Below are 19,619 nucleotides of genomic sequence, written 5' to 3'. Positions count from 1 at the left end.
CGATGCTGTGTCTTCTCAGCTAACAAAAGTGATGAACTTACCAGCTGGACCGACTGGTGTAGATGCAAGTAAACCTTTAGGTATACCACTTCTAAACTAGCTAGGATTTTAAAATCCAGTACTGGCACATAATATTGATATAAGTCTAGAGACTGTCTGGAAATCACAGCAACTGTTTGAAGTGCAGATGAAGTAAATTTCAGTTCCAATCACTTGGTCTTTTAGTAGCTATATTTTGGATTTATTACCAAGCTTTTCAAAAGAAGCCCAGATTGAACATTTTATGATGATCTATCACAGATGACATGGGTGGTTTAAAGGAAACATGTTACCTGCCAAGAGGCTATCTAAGAACTTTATTGTCTCATTTACAAGAGAACATAAATTTATGAGTCCTCCCAGATACTATATTTCTTCACTCTTCAGCAGAGCCATCTAGTGACTAAAATAAACAATGACACTATCTGGACAGCGTTCACCAAAGGTTTTGCATGGATGGTAGAGTATAACAAAGAAATTAAACACAAATAGCACAATACAAAATTCACAATAAATAAATTAATGAAAATGTCCAGTTATAAAGTTCTTTCATCAATTTGGGCACAGAATGGTGTTAGGTTGGTTTTTTATTCATTCTTTTACATGAAATAGCATAGTATATTATACTGAACTGGTTTTATATTTGGAAAAATGCTTCTATGCATATTTGATTTTACAAGCTACATGAAGTAATAATTTGGTATTTAACTGGCATCAAATATTAGCATAAACATTAATTGCCATATATTAAGAATACGCTCAATTACTTTTATTTTGGGACTTGTAAATTTATGGAAGGGACGCGGTGGCTCAGTGGGTTAGGACGCTGAGCTTGTCGATCAGGTGGTCGGCAGTTTGGCAGGTCGAATCCCGAGTGCTGCGTTAACAGAGCCTGTTACTCGTCCCAGCTTCTGCCAACCTAGCAGTTCGAAAGCACGTAAAAATGCAAGTAGAAAAATAGGGACCACTCCGGTGGGAAGGTAACAGCGTTCCGTGCACCTTTGGCGTCTGGTCATGCCGGCCACATGACCATGGAGACGTCCTCGGACAAGCGCTGGCTCTTCGGCTTTGAAACTGAGATGAGCACCGGCCCCTGGAAACGACTAGCACGCATGTGCAGGGGAACCTTTACCTTTTACTAAATTTATGAAATATTGCTACCCTCAATTTGGCATATATAATAGATATAACAGGGAAACCTTTTGAGGCATATGGTTAGATTAAGACGCTGAAAGCAAGACATATAAATTTTCTGCAAAACTATAATTGTACATGAATTTAAACAAATTGTTCATTTAAATTTAGTGTACATATTAGGAATAATACAAGAAAATCCACTCTACTTAAGAAAAAAGAAAATTCTCCCCAATTTGCCTTTAAATATTATGGCTAGGTTCCATGAGAATTATGAACATATGGATATCATTTATGGTGACCAATCTTTTTGAAGGTAGTGGGATCCTCTCAAGCTTACAAGGTCATTCCTTTATTTATGAGATTGACGAGAAAAATACACCTTCAAGAATTCTAGGGAAGTACAAGAAGCAGAAAACTGAAAATATTGCAACTTATGAACTCCAAGATAATAGCTACTTGGTACTTCTATGGTTGAACAGGATCCTGGTCCATTTTCATTTACAACCACAATCCTTAGCTGGATCTGCTAAGGTTATAATCAATTTCTTTTGTATGTGTTTCTTCTATCACTGATAGATGCATCCACCAAAATCCCATAATCTGCTTTGGGAGAGTCAAGGCAACTGTTGCTGAATGCTCAGCCATCTTAGGATGCTGGAAGTGGAAAAGGAGGACAACACAGGGCATGTGGATAATTGTGTTTTGCAACTTCGGGAAATTAAAAGAAAAACTGGGAGAGAATGATAAAGACACAAAACATAAGAGAAAAGATATGAAATAGGGAAGAATTTTCCACTCACAAGCAGCGAGTGGAATGGCAGTCACAGATTCAGCAGCAACCTCTTATTTTTAAAATGAAAAATACTAGATATCATGGCTACAGATACCACAGATGCATTTAAAATCAAGGGAGGTTAATTACAGATAGATCTAGACCAGGGGTAGGCAACCTTGGCTCTTTTATGACTCGTGGACTTCAACTCCCAGAACTGAAGTTGAAGTCCATGAGTCATAAAAGAGCCAAGGTTGCCTACTCCTGATCTCTAGACCATTTGTTTAATAACTGTTCAAAGTTACAACGGCACTGAAAAAAGTGGCTTACGACCAGTTCTCACACTTATGACTCTTGAAGCATCCCCACAGTCACATTATCAAACTTGGTAACCGGCATGTATTTACAATGACTGCAGTGTCCCAGGATCCTGAGATGGTCATTTGTAATCTTCCTAAGGAGCTTCTAACAAGCAAAGTCAATGGGGGGGGAAACAGATTTATTTAATAACTGCATGGTTCACTTATCAACTGTAGTGATTAGCTTAACAAACATGGCCAAAAAAGTCATAAAGTGGGACGTAACTCACTTAACAATTGTCTTGCTTAGCAACAGAAATTTTGGGGCCAATTGTGGTCGTATGTTGAGGACCACCCGTTCTCTGAGCGAAACTATCCTAATCTTGTACTTTTGAAATAAAGAAAGAGCCTATTCAAAATTAATTTCTTGGTTGAAACCCTCTTTAACTATTACTGTTATCTTGCTTCTTCCCACTGGTGGGCCTTGTTTACTTAATTATTGGTGTTACGTACTTGTAGAAACCAAACTGCTTTGTCAAAGCAAATAAATTCTACATTCATAACAATTTGATGGTGGAAAAAATGTTTATGTAAAAGAATTAGATATGTAACTCTTAAAATTAGATCATTCTGTTGGATGTTCTGTTTCAAAAGTGACCGCTATGTGCTTCTGAGTGTGTAAACTTGGTTCTTATACTGAAGATTTGTAAATATTTGTTTGCTTCTTCTTTGCAAACTAATGCTACAATATCTGATATCCCAAAGCACCCAATTTACTTTACTTTACTTTTATTAAATTTGTATACCGCCCTTCTCCCGAAGGACTCAGGGCGGTGAACAGGGCATATATAAATAGCAAATACAAAAATTAAAAGGGAATTAAACAAGTGCCCAGTTAAAAAATAAATAACAATATAAGAAACCCATTAAAAACCCTAACGTCCCCCATCAGGCCAGACCAGCTAGTACAAATAAATGGGTCTTCAGACCGCGCCGGAAGGAGCGAAGGTCCGATGCCATCCGGAGCTCAACCGGCAGTTGGTTCCATAGAGCCGGAGCGCCCACAGAGAAGGCCCTCCCCCTGGGGGCCACCAGTCGACATTCCCTGACCGGAGGCACCCTGAGGAGGCCCTCTCTGTGGGAACGCACAGGGCGGAGGGAAGTTGACGCCGGCAGCAGGTGGTCCTTGAGGTACCCCAGACCCATGCCATGTAAGGACTTGAAGATCATAACCAAAAATTTGAAAAATATATTTAGCTATTATGGCTGAATACTCTATCATCTTAAGGCCATTTAAACAGCAGAAGTCATCACATCTTCCTATCATAAATTCCCTAAAGAATTACCTGCCGGATGAAGAAATAGTACAGTATAGTCAATAGGCTCATTTCTCCTAAGCCAGTTTAATTTGCACATTCCATCCTCAGTGTAATACATGAGTAATGACAGAATCTAGTTTACCATTAACAGAAATTATGAAGTCAAAAACAGCAAGAAACAATCACAAACATAACCTTGAAATCGTATACTGTATGAGATTCTGATGCATGTGAGAGCTATAGACACCCCTTGTGGTTACTGCACAAAATGCTGCTTACAATTTTTTAAAGATATTTTGCACAATGAGGGCTAGAAACATGGGTGAGGCAGTCAGAAACTGATGAAATAAGGAGTACCAGCTATCCAAATCCAAGGTTATGTCTTCTAAGCTAGAAAAGATTTAAGTTACTATTTAAGTAACTATTTTTATATATATTATTATTTCCCAGGCTCAATCCATTTGTATTCTTGGTTTAAGGCTGATTCCCTCAAACATTAATTTCTCTATGAAATTTCTCTATGACCTCAATTGTATTGAAATAATGTAAGAGTTACAGTTATATTAGGCAAGTTGGGTAGAAATTAAGACAACTTGGATAAAGTTTTGAGAACATTTGACTAAATGTAAAGAAGGAAACAAAAGGAAAAAGAGACAGCTAAAGTATATAAAAGAAAAGAAAAAAATGCAAGAGACACATTTGTGGCTCTTGAAAAAATAAGCACAAGAATGGAATTTAAACAAGAATGGAATTCTACACTAAACTGGCACAACTTAGAGCTATATTATTAGTTCATACAATATTCCTGTTAAATAAAGTTTTAGTCCTTTACTAGGCAATTCGTTACCTGATTGGCTTATCATTTCAAAGATATTTCATTATCAGATTCCTCAGTGTCTTCAACAAAGACAGCCATTCTAATTCAGGGCTTTTCAACCTTTTCACCCATTGTACCACTTTTAGGATATGGCAACATCCGAGTATCATCAGTCGCCTAGCAAGATGTCAAAAACTTGATGACCAAAAAAAAAAAGGAAAAAAGTGATGAAGTACAGGTAGTCCTCGACTTACAACAGTTCGCTTAGTGACTGTTCGAAGTTACAATGGCACTGAAAAAAGTGCCCTCCAAGCCACAGCTGAGCAAGACACCTGCCTGCCTGCCCGAGGTTTTCATTGTTGTGAGCATTTCTGTGGAGGATTGGCAGCGGGGGTGGGGTGGGGGGTGTTTGGTTTTTATTTCCCGTCTGCTGGGTGGTTGCAGCAGGTTTTGGTCATTTCACATGACCCTGGGACACTGTGACTGTCATAAATATGAATCAGGTGCTGATCCTGGCGGTTCCACTGAGCCCTGACAGCCTTGCAGCTCCAGCCATCTTCACTCAGGCTTGTGCGGTGCTGCCACGGGTTCAGCTCATTCCCCTCCCCCGCTACCAATTTTCTAAGTTGGTCGTGTACCACCTGCCAGGTGCCAATGTACCACAGGTGGTACCTGTACCACTGGTTGAAAAGCCCTGTTCTAATTTACTGCCTTCACTGGAAAAGTTGGGATACCTTCAGATTTGTATCTGCCTTTAAAGCACAATCAAACATCATCACAAGAAATGTTATATGACATTTTGTATTGTTATAAACTGTTATAAACTTCATGTTTATGTCATAAAAATGTTTTATAAAATTTGTCACATTTCAGTTCCATGGGACTTATGGGTCCCAGATTTTGTTCGCATTCTTTAAGGCACCCTAGTTAAAAGTTTTGTCTGACAATGCACCTTTTCCCCCAGTGAAAGATTAAAGGAATCAAAGTTTTAGTAGCATAAACAACTAATCCTCTGAATAAATGAGGGACAAAATATAATCACCACGATATAAAAAAGATGCTGAGACTCCAGAAAGAGTACAGAGAAGAGCAACAAACATGATTAGGGGACTGGAGGCTAAAAGAACAGTTGCTGGAATTGGGTATGTGTAGTTTAACGAAGAGAAGGGCGAGGGGTGACATGATAGCAGTGTTCCAATCTCTCAGGGGCTGCCACAAAGCAGAGGGAGCCAAGCTATTCTCCAAAGCGCCTGAAGGCAGGACAAGAAGCAACGGATGGAAACTAATCAAGGAGAGAAGCAACCTAGAACTAAGGAGAAATTTCCTGGCAGTGAGAACAACTAATCAGTGGAACAACCTGCCTCCAGAAGCAGTGAATGCTCCAACGCTGGAAGTTTTTAAGAAGAGACTGGACAGCCATTTGTCTGAAATGGTATAGAGTTTCCTGCCTGAGCAAGAGGTTGAACTAGATGAACTCCAAGGTCCCTTCGAACTACTACTACTACTACTACTACTACTACTACTACTACTACTACTACTACTGTTGTTGTTGTTATTACAATAATATTTCCCCACAAAGCCAGGAAAAGAGCTGAACTGAAGATAATATCAGTGTAAAAACATGTGACTTTTGAGGTTCTGCCAGTGAAACTGCCAACGATAATTATGCTACGCCTTTGCTGAACTGTGCCTCCCACTCCAATTTTGCTACGGAATCACCCCAGTACAGAGGCAAAAGCTTTTGCCCCAATCACAGACCAATTAAAACAACTGGAGGAGTGCATCTGTGTTAAAGCAGTACTAGATTAAGAGCTGCCTTAGGTCAGAAGCCACTACACTGAGTAGATGAAGGCAAATGTAGCTCTCTGCATCCCTTGTCTCTTCCTCTTCACCCTATCGCCGAGATTTTCTGCAGTATGTACAGCTCTTCTCATGGTTGCCAAGCTACGGATATTCCTCCTCTTCCCCCACCCCCTGTGGGCTGTGGCTACTTCTCTTCTGCCTTAAGAGCAATCATCCTATTTGACTGCAGGAATATTGAAGAAACCCACTGCAGGGATAGTAGTCACATTTCACATTCTGCGGCAGTAGAAAACAGCAAGAGACAGCCGGGCCATAAGTATGAAGAGCATTCGGTGCAGGGATGGAGAATCTGTGGTCCTCCAGTTCTTGCTGAACTCACATCATTAGTTTTGTTGGCTGCAATTACTGGGAGGATGAGTTTAGCTGTTCTGGGAGGTCCAACGGTTCCCTGTGGATAACTGTTCTGGGTTCAGTACAATAATCCCTTTTGTGTATTAGTGTTTCAGTTAAGCTGTTAATCACTGGCCACACTTTGAGTTTACTGTCCCAATTTGCTGGAGGACATATGTTTTCCAGGCATCTCAAATGCACAGTAGTCAAATACCTTCTGAGGTTTACTACAAATGGCTAGTGTATAAACTGAAACAAATAATTCTATCAGAGGACAGCAAAACTAATTTAGGATGGCGTGCCATTTACATCATGAAATCACACATTTCTACAGCAAGGCAATAGCCAAACGAGTCTTTCAGAACAATTTACAAATAAGAAGGAATTGAACTGTCAGTCTTAGACATCTGAAGTGACTTCAGCGAGGCTTCTCCTTCGTTCCTTTCTAATCTAGTATTTACTTGTTGGTTCAGATAAACAGCCCATAACCTAAATTATAAACTAAATTTTAAATGGCATAAAACCTCTTTAATCGACATGTACATCCCTGCAATAAATTTAGGTCTATAAAATCACACTCCCATACTATGGGATATGTGGGATAAATGCTTAAACAGCAAGGACAGAAGGACAGGGAAATAGCATTTGCAATGTCTTTCATCAATCTAGTTTAATTACCAGAGTGGGGGGGGGAGGTGAATATAGAATATTGGAAAGTAAATCAGCAAAACTCCACCCCTTATTAAATGAATTCATTAACACAGGGCTTGTGTGAATCGTTTCATTTCTTTCACCCAGATTATTAAACCGAATCGCTCTTTTGCCAGGGTAAGACAGAAACATCAATCTGGTCTTTGTATGTTTTCTTTTGTGTGCTCTTTTTCTTCATAGTTCTATTATCTATACAGAGTCTTAATTTACTTCTTGTTACAGGTCTGCCTGTTAAGAATGTCAAGGAATTAATGCCTGTAACAACCCTCGTATTATGATCCTTCCTTAACTCTACATTCCACAACCACTTTGTCAAAGTCAGGAATGAAAGCCTTCTCCAGAATCCTATTTCCAGGGGTGTCAAAATGGCAGCCCACAGGCCAGATGCGTCATGCGCAGGCCATGTTCACCCCGGCTCCGCAAAGGCAAAAAATGTCATGATACCTCATGATACGTCATGTGATGTGATCGAGTTTGACACCCGTGAACTAGGCCCAAATGTTCCTTCCTAAATGTTTTGTATTTTGTTTACTTATACTGTATTAAATTTCTCTTTTAGTAAAGGGGCATATGGGATGTTCAGGGAGGGGAAGCAGCTCTGATGGAGGTGGTAGCCTTTTTAGAGATGCTGATTCACCTTTGGGCACCAGCTGGCACTCAACTCTCACTTGTAGCTTTAAGTAAGCTGTAACAGGTACAGCGGCCACACCCCAGATGAGGATAGCTGATGGGCCTTTGAGATAGAGGATTTGTCTATCCCAGAGTGGGAAGTCTGACCCTGGGAGATTGACTGGAGGAAATTAATCAAAAGTCTAATGGCCAAAAAGACAGGCCCACCAGGCACTGTGGAGCACTAACAGCACACTGACACACTTAGGCATCCTGATCTTCCACTGCAGCAGGAGAGGTCTCCAGTCATATGTTCTGCATGCCACTGAATTAAAGTCTTTTTTTGCCTAGAGAGTGTGACTGCTCCTGTACAATGGCTATTCCATTGCTGGATACAGACAAGTTGTCATAGCTCAAAAGATGAACATCATTCATAACGCTGACTGCTGCACTTAGTGAGATTAGGCTGGCAGGTGAGAGTACATTATGAGAAGCAGCAAAGGTGAGATAAGATAGGATAGGATAGGATAGGATAGGATAGGATAGGATAGGATAGGATAGGATAGGATAGGATAGGATAGGATAGGAAAAGGTAAGGTAAGGTAGGGTAGGGAAGGGTAGGGTAAGGTAAGGTAAGGTAGGATAGGATAGGATAGGATAGGATAGGATAGGATAGGATAGGATAGGGTAAGGTAAGGTAAGGTAGGGTAGGGTAGGGTAGGGTAAGGTAAGGTAAGGTAAGGTAGGATAGGATAGGATAGGATAGGATAGGATAGGATAGGATAGGATAGGATAGGATAGGATAAGGTAAGATAAGGTAAGGAAGGGTAGGGTAAGGTAAGGTAAGGTAAGGTAGGATAGGGTAGGGTAGGGTAGGATAGGATAGGGTAAGGTAGGGTAGGGTAGGGTAGGGTAGGGTAGGGTAGGGTAAGGTAAGGTAAGATAGGATAGGATAGGATAGGATAGGATAGGATAGGATAGGATAGGATAGGATAGGATAGGGTAAGGTAAGGTAAGGTAGGGTAGGGTAGGGTAGGGTAGGGTAAGGTAAGATAGGATAGGATAGGATAGGATAGGATAGGATAGGATAGGATAGGATAGGATAGGATAAGATAAGGTAAGATAAGGTAAGGAAGGGTAGGGTAAGGTAAGGTAAGGTAGGATAGGATAGGATAGGATAGGATAGGATAGGATAGGATAGGATAGGGTAGGGTAGGGTAGGGTAGGGTAGGGTAGGATAGGGTAAGGTAGGGTAGGGTAGGGTAAGGTAAGGTAAGGTAAGATAGGTTGGGATAGGATAGGATAGGATAGGATAAGGTAAGGAAAGGTAAGGAAGGGTAAGGTAAGGTAAGGTAGGATAGGATAGGATAGGATAGGATAGGATAGGATAGGATAGGATAGGATAGGATAAGGTAAGGTAAGGTAAGGTAAGGTAAGGTAAGGTAAGGTAGGGTAAGGTAGGGTAGGGTAAGGTAAGGTAGGGTAGGGTAGGGTAGGGTAGGGTAGGGTAAGGTAAGGTAAGGTAAGGTAAGATAGGATAGGATAGGATAGGATAGGATAGGATAGGATAGGATAGGATAGGATAGGATAGGATAGGATAGGATAGGATAGGATAGGATAGGATAGGATAGGGTAGGGTAGGATTTATTGCCATTTTTACTCTGAGCTCATTGACCCACATTAGCTGAATCTGGATGTTCTGCTGTGGATACCACGAAGCCTCCTCCCAGAAGGTAACAAGGAAAACACGTCATGAAGAGGATGTATAGTGTCCCAGACAATCCTGCGGACCTTGCTCAAACATCGCTTATATGCTATGTGAATGGATAATACATTCTTTTGGAATAGGAAACCAAAGACTGACAACAGGACTCATGGAGTAGGTTTTGCAATCAAAATTGCTCTGCTGAAAAACAGCTCTACCTACTGGAATAAATGAACACATTATGAAGTTCCAATTTTGTCTTATCAAATCCTGGTATATCATCATTGTCAACACTTACACACCAATTCACACAAATTCAGATGAAGATAAGGAAGATTTCTATGAAGATCTGGACCAGATTGTTTAAATAACTGGCAAGTCACAGGCTTGTCATTCTGGATGATGGAGTCCTTGGGAGACATGAAATGGAAAAACTAAACAGCAATGACCTGTGCATCAACAACACAATAGTTAGACTTCAGTACAAAACTACAACCCTACCCTGGCACCTATTTGACTATGTCATAGTTTGTCAGCGTAATCTCAACAACGCCACAATCACTCATGCCATGTAAGGTGCTAAGTATTGGACAGATCATAGGCTGGTCCAGTCAGTCCTCAACTAGCACTTTATTATTATTATTTTATTTATATCCCTTATTATTGTTTATAAATAACACAAGCTGGTGAACATACCTAATACTCCTTCCTCCTCCTATTTTCCCCACAACAACCACCCAGTGAAGTGAGTTGGGCTGAGAGAGAATCCGGTCACCGAGCCATTTTTTGATGCCTAAGGCGGGTCTAGAACTCATAATCTCCTGATTCCTAGGCCAGCACACTAACCATTAAACCGAATTGGCCCCCTTTACATCATAAGCAATGAAAGACTATCATAAAGTCATTCCACATTGGCAGACTACAAAACCCAGACCTAATCCAGTGACATCTGCGATGCCCTCATTGTGATTCTCTATATACTGTAAATATACTGCATTCTCCTGAACAGACTTGTCACTGTCTTGAAAAGGAACCTCCCAGAGACCTAGTGGCCTTCAGCCAGAATGGAGTACAGCAGACATCATATTTGCTTTGAGGCCAAGTCCGGGAGAGGTGCATTGAGCAGAACAAGCCTCTTTAGTTGGTTTTCATCGACCTAAAAAAAGCATCTGAAATTGTAAATAGGGAGGGTCTCTGGATCAACCTGAGATGTTATGGATGCTCATGGAAATTTGTGAAGTTGATTCAGCTACTCCACAACAGAATGACAGGACAGATTCTTTACAACAATAGTACATCAATTACATTGGCCATTTCCAGTGGGGTGAAACAGGATGGAATGCTAGCCTCAATCCTGTTCAATCTGTTCTTCATGTGTCACTTGCTATGCTGTGGTGGTGCAGTGGTTAAAGTGCAGAATTGCAGGCTCACTCTGCTCACACTGCTAGGAGTTCGATCCCTTCAATCCTGACCGAGTCAAGGTGGACTCAGCCTTCCATCCTTCCGAGGTTGGTAAAATGGGGGCCCAGATTGTTAGGGGCAATATGTTGACTCGGTAAAACCACTTAAACAGTGCTGTAAAACACTGTGAGGCAGAATATAAATCTAAGTGCTATGGCTATTGCTAGGCAGGGTCTGCAGGAGAGAGCGTACATGACCTTAGTTCAGGGGTGTCAAACTCAATTTCATTGAGGGCTGCATCAGCATTGCGATTGCCCTCAGGGGGCCAGATGGGTATGGCCTGGGTGGGCGTGGCCTACTGGGTGGGTGTGGCTAGAGTGCATATGGCCTACTGGGTGGGCGTGGCCAGCTCTACATCGTTCTCATCAAGGGTGCCTATGGGGGCCTGGGCAGGAGTGGGACAGATCTGAGGGTCTCTGGCAGAAGGAGGGTCTCTGGACCAGGGCCAAGGCAGTGGGGGCCGTTCCCTCACTGTTTCCAGGATGGCTTCGCGGGCTGCATGAAACCACTTCGCGGGCCGGATCTGGCCCCCGGGCTTTGTGTTTGACATGTCTGCCTTAGTTGCTTGAATGCATAGACTAAATTCTCCCATACAGTCACTAAAGAAACCTTCTTGGCTGATGACCATGTGCTCCTGACACAATGACAGTGATTCAGAGTTTATGCTGAACAAATTCTCAGATGCTCAAATTCTCTTCAGCCTGAATATCAGCCTGAACAAGACTGAAGTATTTTACCATCTCGGGCCAAATACCAAGCTTGTAGAATAATAATAATAATAATAATAAAATCACTGTTGACGACACTTAACTGATAAATATAAACAGCTCCAAATGCTTGGGAAGCATCCTCTTGAGCAATAAGTCTTTGGACAAAGAAATTGACTCTCAGATCAGCAAGGCCAGCCAGGCATCAGGGTAGCTGCGTACTAGAATGCTCAATCAACACAACATCCACATCTCCACACAGTGAAAGTCCATAAAGCTGTGGTTAACCTTTCTCTCCCAGATGGATGCGAGCCCTTGACTCTGTACCCAAAGGCACACCAAAAAACCGAAGAAAAATTCCACATGGGCTCTCCACTCCACCCTAGGCATTTATTGGCCAGTCTGTATCTCTCGCGTTGAGGTCCTGGATCCTGCAGAGTCCACCAGCTCTGAGTCCCTGATTATTAGAGTCCAGATGAGATGGGTGGGACATGTCATCAGAACAGATGATCGCCATATGCTTGCCAGTTACTCTGTAAGTGTACTGGAATCTGGGAAGAGACCTTGGGGTTGACTTCTCACACGCTAAAAAGTGCTCTGAAAGAAATTCTATGCCACTGTGGACATCCAGCCACAGAAGCAAGAAACTGCAGCTGCTGCCGGCAAGCCCTGTTCTATGAAACCTCCAATGGCTTTGAAGATGAGTGCCACCAAAAACTGATTGAAAACAGTGACCAGAGTCACAGAATAATACCAAGAGATACTACAACAATGAATTTCCAGTGCCCCCACTGTGTGCTAGACTATGCTTTCAGACTGGGACTGCAAAGCCAGTCTTCTTCATACTTGGACTACCCTACAGATTGTCCTCGACTTAACAATAGGTCATTTAGTGACCGTCTGAATATACAGCGGCACTGAAAGAAGTCACTTATGACCGTTTTTCACACTTATGGCCATTGCAGCAGCCCCATGATCATGTGATTTACATTCGGATGCTTGACAACTGGTTCATATTTATGATGGTTGTAGTGTCCTGGAGTTATGTGATTTCCTTTTGCGACCTTCTGACAAGCAAAGTCAATGGGAAAGCCGGATTCACTTAACGGTGTTACTAATTTAACAACTGCAGTGATTCACTTAAACAAATGTGGCAAGAAAAGTCATAAAATTTCTCACTTAGCAAGAAATTCTGGGCTTAATTGTGGTCGTAAGTCGAGGACTGCCAGTATTAAACTGTGCAGGAGGTTATTTGCTCTGTTACATTTCCATTTTAATTCAATAACAAAGCTATCTCTCTTCCATACTACAGTCTATGGCCAATTAGAGAACAGGTCTGTCATGCAAGTTTCAAAACTAGTCGCTCAGTCTAGGTGATATTTCTATACACATTTTTATAGTAAACAAAAATAGTATTAGGAATATCCATACAGCTTCACAGTTAGCTTCACTCAGAAATAAAAATACTACATTATAGAAGACAATCTCACTAGGAAAATTAATCTTAGTTCCCTTTTGGTAAGATGGGATTGTTCAGCTATTTAGAAGATTACTTTGACAATGAGCAAAAAAAGCAAGCAAAGATAATAGCTATCCTGTCCCTTAGTAAAAGTATTTCATAGTGTAGCTTAATAACAACTTACTGTATTTGATAGCTATAAGCAACATAAAATCCAACACAAAATGGATTGAGTAGCAGGCTGGTTCAGAAGGGACAAAGTAAACAGAATGACCAAGTATTCTACCAATATTTGGTTTAAGAATTAGAGGACCCATCACTGGTAAACACCTGTACAGCAGGTTTTGTAGGAGCACAGTCTCTTGTAGTAGTTTATGCTATGGTAAAGGAATAGTATATGGATTCCATTTAAAATCTAGTAAGTATTGTTAAATATGGATTTCAATGCACAAATTAGAATAATGAAATTATCTCCCCTTTCCCTTTCACAGGGAATTGATTTCTTCCTTCCTTTCTGCACAAATGGCCATCCAAGTTACAACTCAGTTGTTTTTTACGAGGTAGATTTTTATATTTGCTAAGCATGTGCTTTCATGCCAAAAAGCAGCTTAGCAAATCATTCTGAAGGTTATAATGGTGATGACTTAGAAAATATATTACCTGCTTAGCATCGTCACAAAACAATAAACTCTTACACAAAATACTATAACTCATTGGGAATGCAAGTCCTCCCCCAGTAAAGAGCAAAGCCACTCTGCACACTCTGGGAGACAATCTCAACCACAGAAGATTTCAAATGGTCCCTCTAACCCAGGGGCGTCAAACTTGCAACGTCACGTGACGTGTTGCAACGTATCGTGACTTTTTCCCCATTGCCAGAGCTGGGGTGGGCACGGTTTCGGCATGACACATCTGGCCCACGGGCCGGCAGTTTGACACCCCTGCTCTAACCCTTCTTGAGTACAGTAGAAGTCAGTTAGGAGATGCAGATGCCAAGCAGCTGGCAGGAAACTATAGCCCCAAGAGGTAGGCAGAGGCTGAGAGCAACAGTGCAGTAGCCACACAGCTTCCGGCTGAGGTGGAGAGATGGAAAATACTTGATTTTCTGTGGGTACCACTTGAGACACTCCATATTGTGTAGTAAAGTGTTGCTGCTGTTGTTTTTTTAATTCCATTTATATCCCGCCCTTCTCCGAAGACTCAGGGCGGCTTACAAGCTTAGCAGTAGCCTTCATTCTATGTATATGCCTGCTTATTAGGGCTTTCACACACACCCCAAGCGGCATTATTACAAAGTCAGCTTAATTGCCCCCAACAATCTGGGTCCTCATTTTACCTACCTCGGAAGGATGGAAGGCTGAGTCAACCTTGAGCCTGGTGGGACGCGAACCTGCACTAATTGCAGGCAGCTGGTGTTACTTAAGGAGGCATTAGCCCACTGCTCCACCAAGGCTCTGTTTTGCTATGAGAGAGTTGACGGAGCAGAGAGTAAAAGTGGTATCCCAAAGGTGCTTTTCCACAATGCAACTGGACTTGCTTGTTTTTCTTTGAAGACGTTTCACTTCTCATCCAAGAAGCTTCTTCAGCTTCTTCAGCTCCCTGGGTGGATTTAAATAGGTACCTTTATATTTTCTAACTTGCCTGCTTCCTAGTTCTGTAAAGTTCAAATGTAAGAAATGGCAGCAAATAGCCCTTTTGGCTGGGGAATTCTGGGAATTGAAGTCCATGTATCAGGAGGGTGTCCAAGTTGGAGGAAAAAGGTTGTTCTGTATCTTCATTGCCACAAATAAGAAGGTAAATCTAATAAAAATTAATATTACAATATTGATTGGAAATGATGGTAATGATGGTATTTTTGCTTTTTTTTGCATTCTGAAATTTACGTGAGTGAGGAGGGTGATTTTTACGAAAATGGCTTTACAGTGGTGTCATCCTGCTCACAGAATGATTTCTGCAGAGGGATTTCCACATTGTCTATACTTTGACTTTTGTTTTTGTTCTAGCAGTACTTTTATCTTTCAACTTTCAGTCTAAAAGCTAGTTTGTTCCTTAGTCCTGTTTATGCTATTTTTCTTCCCTGTTGCTAGTTTTACACTGTATTCCCTTGCTAGTTTTTCTATTCTGCTTTGAATATTTTACCCTTTCTAAAACTGCAACAGAGTTTTCTATTTACGTATGGTACAGGATAGAAATATTGTGACCAAAAGAAATAAGTACAAATTAAACATCTAATTTAAAAAAAAATAGACAGGAGAGGTTTTCTACCAATGCCTATGTTGTTTTTATTTATTTATATATCTAATGTAGAAATTACCCATCTCCCTCACAGAGGGATTCTGGGCAATGGACAAGTAAAATTTAAAAACATAAAAACTAAATATTTCATTAGGAGACAAAGACAGTTAAAATTCAAAAGGCAGGGAGAGGACCTTCTTACCAGCTACCACGAAGTTCCTTCTCCCCCTTTTAAGATAAGGCAAAAGTTAATTCTGACCCATGTCAGGCAAGAGAAGAGAAGAATAAATGATGGGATGTGGTAAGAAGTAGCTAAGGAAGAAGGACTGGGGCAGTTCTTCCTTTTGCTGACTCTGCTGGTAGAGAGGAAGATCCATTTTCTAAGTTGCACCATGCATCATTTTAAATTTCCATTTACAGCTATGGAATATTTATATTATAAAGGTCCACAAACCTGACTACTTTCAAAGACTAAAGGATTCCAAATATAGGTAAATTGTATTGCATATTGCATGACTGATTTAGCTGTTGTAGGCCTCCCAGAAACAGAGGTTCCTATCAAGACCAAAAGCAGACCTGGATTATCCAGATCAGCCTTCCCTCAGGAAATAGTCCCCAGTTGTTTTGAATATCATCCCAGCCAGGTCTTCCATTATTTATGATGGTGAGGATCAGTGGTGGGATTCAGCTGGTTTGCACCACTTCAGCAGAACCGGTAGCTAATTTTTTGTTGCCCAGGCCCAGAATAGACTTCTGGAAGTGGCATCCACACAGAGAACCGGTTGTTCACATGTTTGAATCCCACCACTGGTGAAGAGGATAGATTTAGAATTTGCCTCAACTGGATGTTAACCGGGATAGAGAAACCTGTGTACATGTTGCTGCTTCGTCCTTTACAATGGAGGCAATACATTTTTCAGTGATGCAAGGCTATCCTTAATTTTTGCCTTTTTCTGCAGGATTGAAGTGATGATGAAGTGGGTTAGATGGTAAAGTGATGCTGTCAAAGAGGGATTGGTGCGATTTCTTCCAGTTAGTTATCTTTAGGATTTTTTCCTAAAAGATCTAGATTGTACTGGCACACAGCAAAATGTGACATGTGGTTTCTTTTATATATACTGAACAATGGAGAGAAATACTTTCACCATTTTGTAGTGATTAGTTGCTTGTATTTAGTGACATAATTTCTGGAAAATATTAGGGTAGCGAGAGATAATAATAACAAAACAAAAAAAGGTACAGGAGTCATGAAGGCTCCTTACAACATGTTCAGAAGCAGCAATGTTTTCACCATTGTTACCATGACTAGAAAATCAGAATAATTTTCCCAGAATATTTCAGGAGAAAAAAAGCTGCAGCTAAATAGATGGATTTCCTTAATGTGTAACAAAATCAATTATTAACGTGAGTTCTTTCCAGCTGAAAATTGGTTCAGCATCAATGGAAGAAAAATAAATAAATCAGCAAATCAAATAATAAATACATCATCACTATTGCTCATTCCAGGTGTCCTGGAATGGATGTAAGCAGACAGATGCTGATTGTAATATCAGTGGCTTTACCTATTGCCACAGGCAAAGGAGACCCCCCCCGCTCCCTCCAAACAACAACAACAACCACCCTTGGAGCCATGTGCAATCTCATCTGGAAAGAGCAGTAAAGGGCAGAAGATCAAATGATGGTGGCATCAAAACAAAGATGTAACCTGGAAATGGATCTAGTCATGGCCTAGAGCTGAACACAAAGGAAGGGAGTGGTACATAGGAAAGAAGGCTCCTAGTCATTGCTCTGAGAAATGACCAAGCAGCTGAGCCCAGACATCCTGTGCCTGCTCTCTCGGCAGTGAAATTCATGCCTTACTGTGGTTTTCTTCCAAAGGAAGAAGAATGGGGTTGTCTTTCAGGAAAGGCAAAAATCTACCCAACTCCAAGTGCCTAAATGAATCCATCTCTTAACAGACCAGTCTTAACTGATCTGGTGATAACTGGGGTGGAGCTTAGGCAATTTTGAACAGTTTGATTGTAGTTCAGATGAACAGATAACTGTAGTTCAGATTTTATAAAGAAAGAAACGACACAAATGGTGAAACAGAGGCCCATCGTGTTCAGGAGCTCCACTGAAAATCTCTGCTGAACCCACCAACTGGAATGACTTTGCAGTGCAGCAGGACCAAATCAAAAAAGGCTTTTTTTACATGCCAGCCTTTCCCAAGCCAAGGCAAGAGAAAACAACCTGACATCCAAGTGGAAAATAAATTTGAGATCACAGGCCTTAATTTGCTGGTGCAATAGGAAAGCAAGTCAGGCCATGCTGATTGATAACTTTCTCTGCTGCAAGGGACTAGGGAGAGATCCTGGAAGCATGAATTCATGTGCGGTAAAGTAGACTATTTGGGAGTTTGAATCCTCCCATATACCATGAGTAGCTGGGTCACCTTGGGTGCAAACCAAACTAATCTTCATTTAATATCTATCAGTTGTGGCCAGTGGATGAACCCTAAATTACAGTTTAAAGACTACTGGTAAAATAATGGCTAGTGGCATTGGTCTATTATGAGAGGAGGGTTAAACATAATTGTTCAACATGGTAACAGCATATATGTTTCTACTCCGAGCAAAATCAGTCACGACTCCTCCCCTTAGTGGGTATATTTAGCTCCCGAAATAGCCAAACAATCGACAAAAACCCAGAATTATAACAAAAAGAAGCAAACTCAGCGACCCCAAGGATAAGCTTCAGGGGCGTTGTCAGACATGTGTAAACAACCTGCCGGCTATTTAGCAAGCACCTGCATAATTTGCATTCTTACACTTATGAATGAAACTGGCACATGGAGCATTATGGAGGAGGATAGGATGCAGTGGGAATTGTCAGGAAAAATTACAATTGGTAATGTTGGAAAATCCAATTAGACATCAACTTTTCATCTTTGAGGGAATAGTCTATAGGCGGGGATGTGGAGGAGAAAGAACAGCCTAATTTAAAGTTGAAACTGATAGAATAATTTTAAGGTTTGGAAAGAGAAGAAAATATAGCACTTGCAAAGAGATTTGATGGAGAGAAACCAACGTTGCATTTGCTATGAATTTTTGTTTTGTTTTCCATCCAATTCTAAGAGGTTCCTTTATTTTATTTTTCCCCCAGGAGTCAAACCAATAGCTAAACTAGCCACACCCAGTGGCTTCATGGATGCAAACACAAATAAAAAAACTCAAAGCATCTTTCTTCATTATCAATTTCCCCTTGGATAGATGGAGATGCGCCCTTGTTTATGACGATAGCTTTTAAGCTAGCAGGAAGATATAAAAGATTCCACCTGAATGGCTCCTTAAGCACACAAAAGAGCTGAATTTAAGCATAAATTCAGCTGGTTTTAAGAGCAACCGGCTCTTGTACCCAAGGACAATTTGCCATCCAGAACAGGCCTTACTAAGAGGATCAAGAAGTGAAAGCCTTTCATTTGTGAAGCATTTCCAGACAGATGTACATATTTCTCTCACCTCCAGTATTTGCTTACCCCAATGATGACGGTGTCATCGCCCTGGAAAACCGGGATGAATTTATCTCCCCGTATGATCTCCGACTGATTCAAGGGCCGGAACCTACAAAGCACCTTGATGCTGCATTCATTGATTTCTGTAGTCATGCTGGCTGGGCAATGGGGCTCTGTCTTGGTGTGCAGCTTTTGTAGCTAGAAGGAGCGAAGAGCAGCAGGAGATGCAATTCCCAAGGAAAATGAGAGACAGAGGGAGGCAAAAGCAGGTTGCACACAGGCGCTCTCGAAAGAAGGATCACAAAGGGGAAGCCTTTCCTAGATTGTCACCCCACAGCAGCAGAGCAGTTAGCTCTCTCGGCTGGGTTGGTAAGCCTTCCGTGCCTGTGGTACCCTCGGATGCTGCTTGCAGTGCCTGTATCCCCCTCCTCCTGCTGCAGGAATCGGCAGCATCAGCATCAGGCAAAGGGTTGGGCTCTAGCTCAGGGTTAATACTTTTAAGGTGGAACAATTCCAGTGCCTTAAGGTGGACATAATTTTTTTTTAAGGACTGCACCTTCCAGTTAGTCTTTTCCCTTGATATTCCAGTTGGTAGCAGTTACTTTGTTCCCTCTATCCTTTCCAGATACAAAACAGTACAAGGAACTATAGACAAAAGATGTA

At 41.2% G+C, this 19,619-nt stretch overlaps 1 protein-coding gene across 1 annotated transcript in view; it reads right to left on the bottom strand.

Moving 5' to 3' along the window:
* Nucleotides 1–19,109, bottom strand: part of KIF5A (kinesin family member 5A) — a gene marked incomplete at both ends in the record, with an annotated part of 59,317 nt that extends 40,208 nt beyond the window's left edge. The window contains one exon of the mRNA XM_081321693.1: nt 18,981–19,109. Coding sequence (XP_081177819.1) covers nt 18,981–19,109 — 129 coding nt within the window. The remainder of the gene's footprint in view (nt 1–18,980) is intronic.
* Nucleotides 19,110–19,619: the final 510 nt, after the last annotated feature.

The sequence above is a fragment of the Vipera berus genome (assembly GCF_964194415.1).
Source record: "Vipera berus genome assembly, chromosome: 2".
NCBI lineage: Eukaryota > Metazoa > Chordata > Lepidosauria > Squamata > Viperidae > Vipera > Vipera berus.
This window is presented reverse-complemented; position numbering and strand designations above follow the sequence as displayed.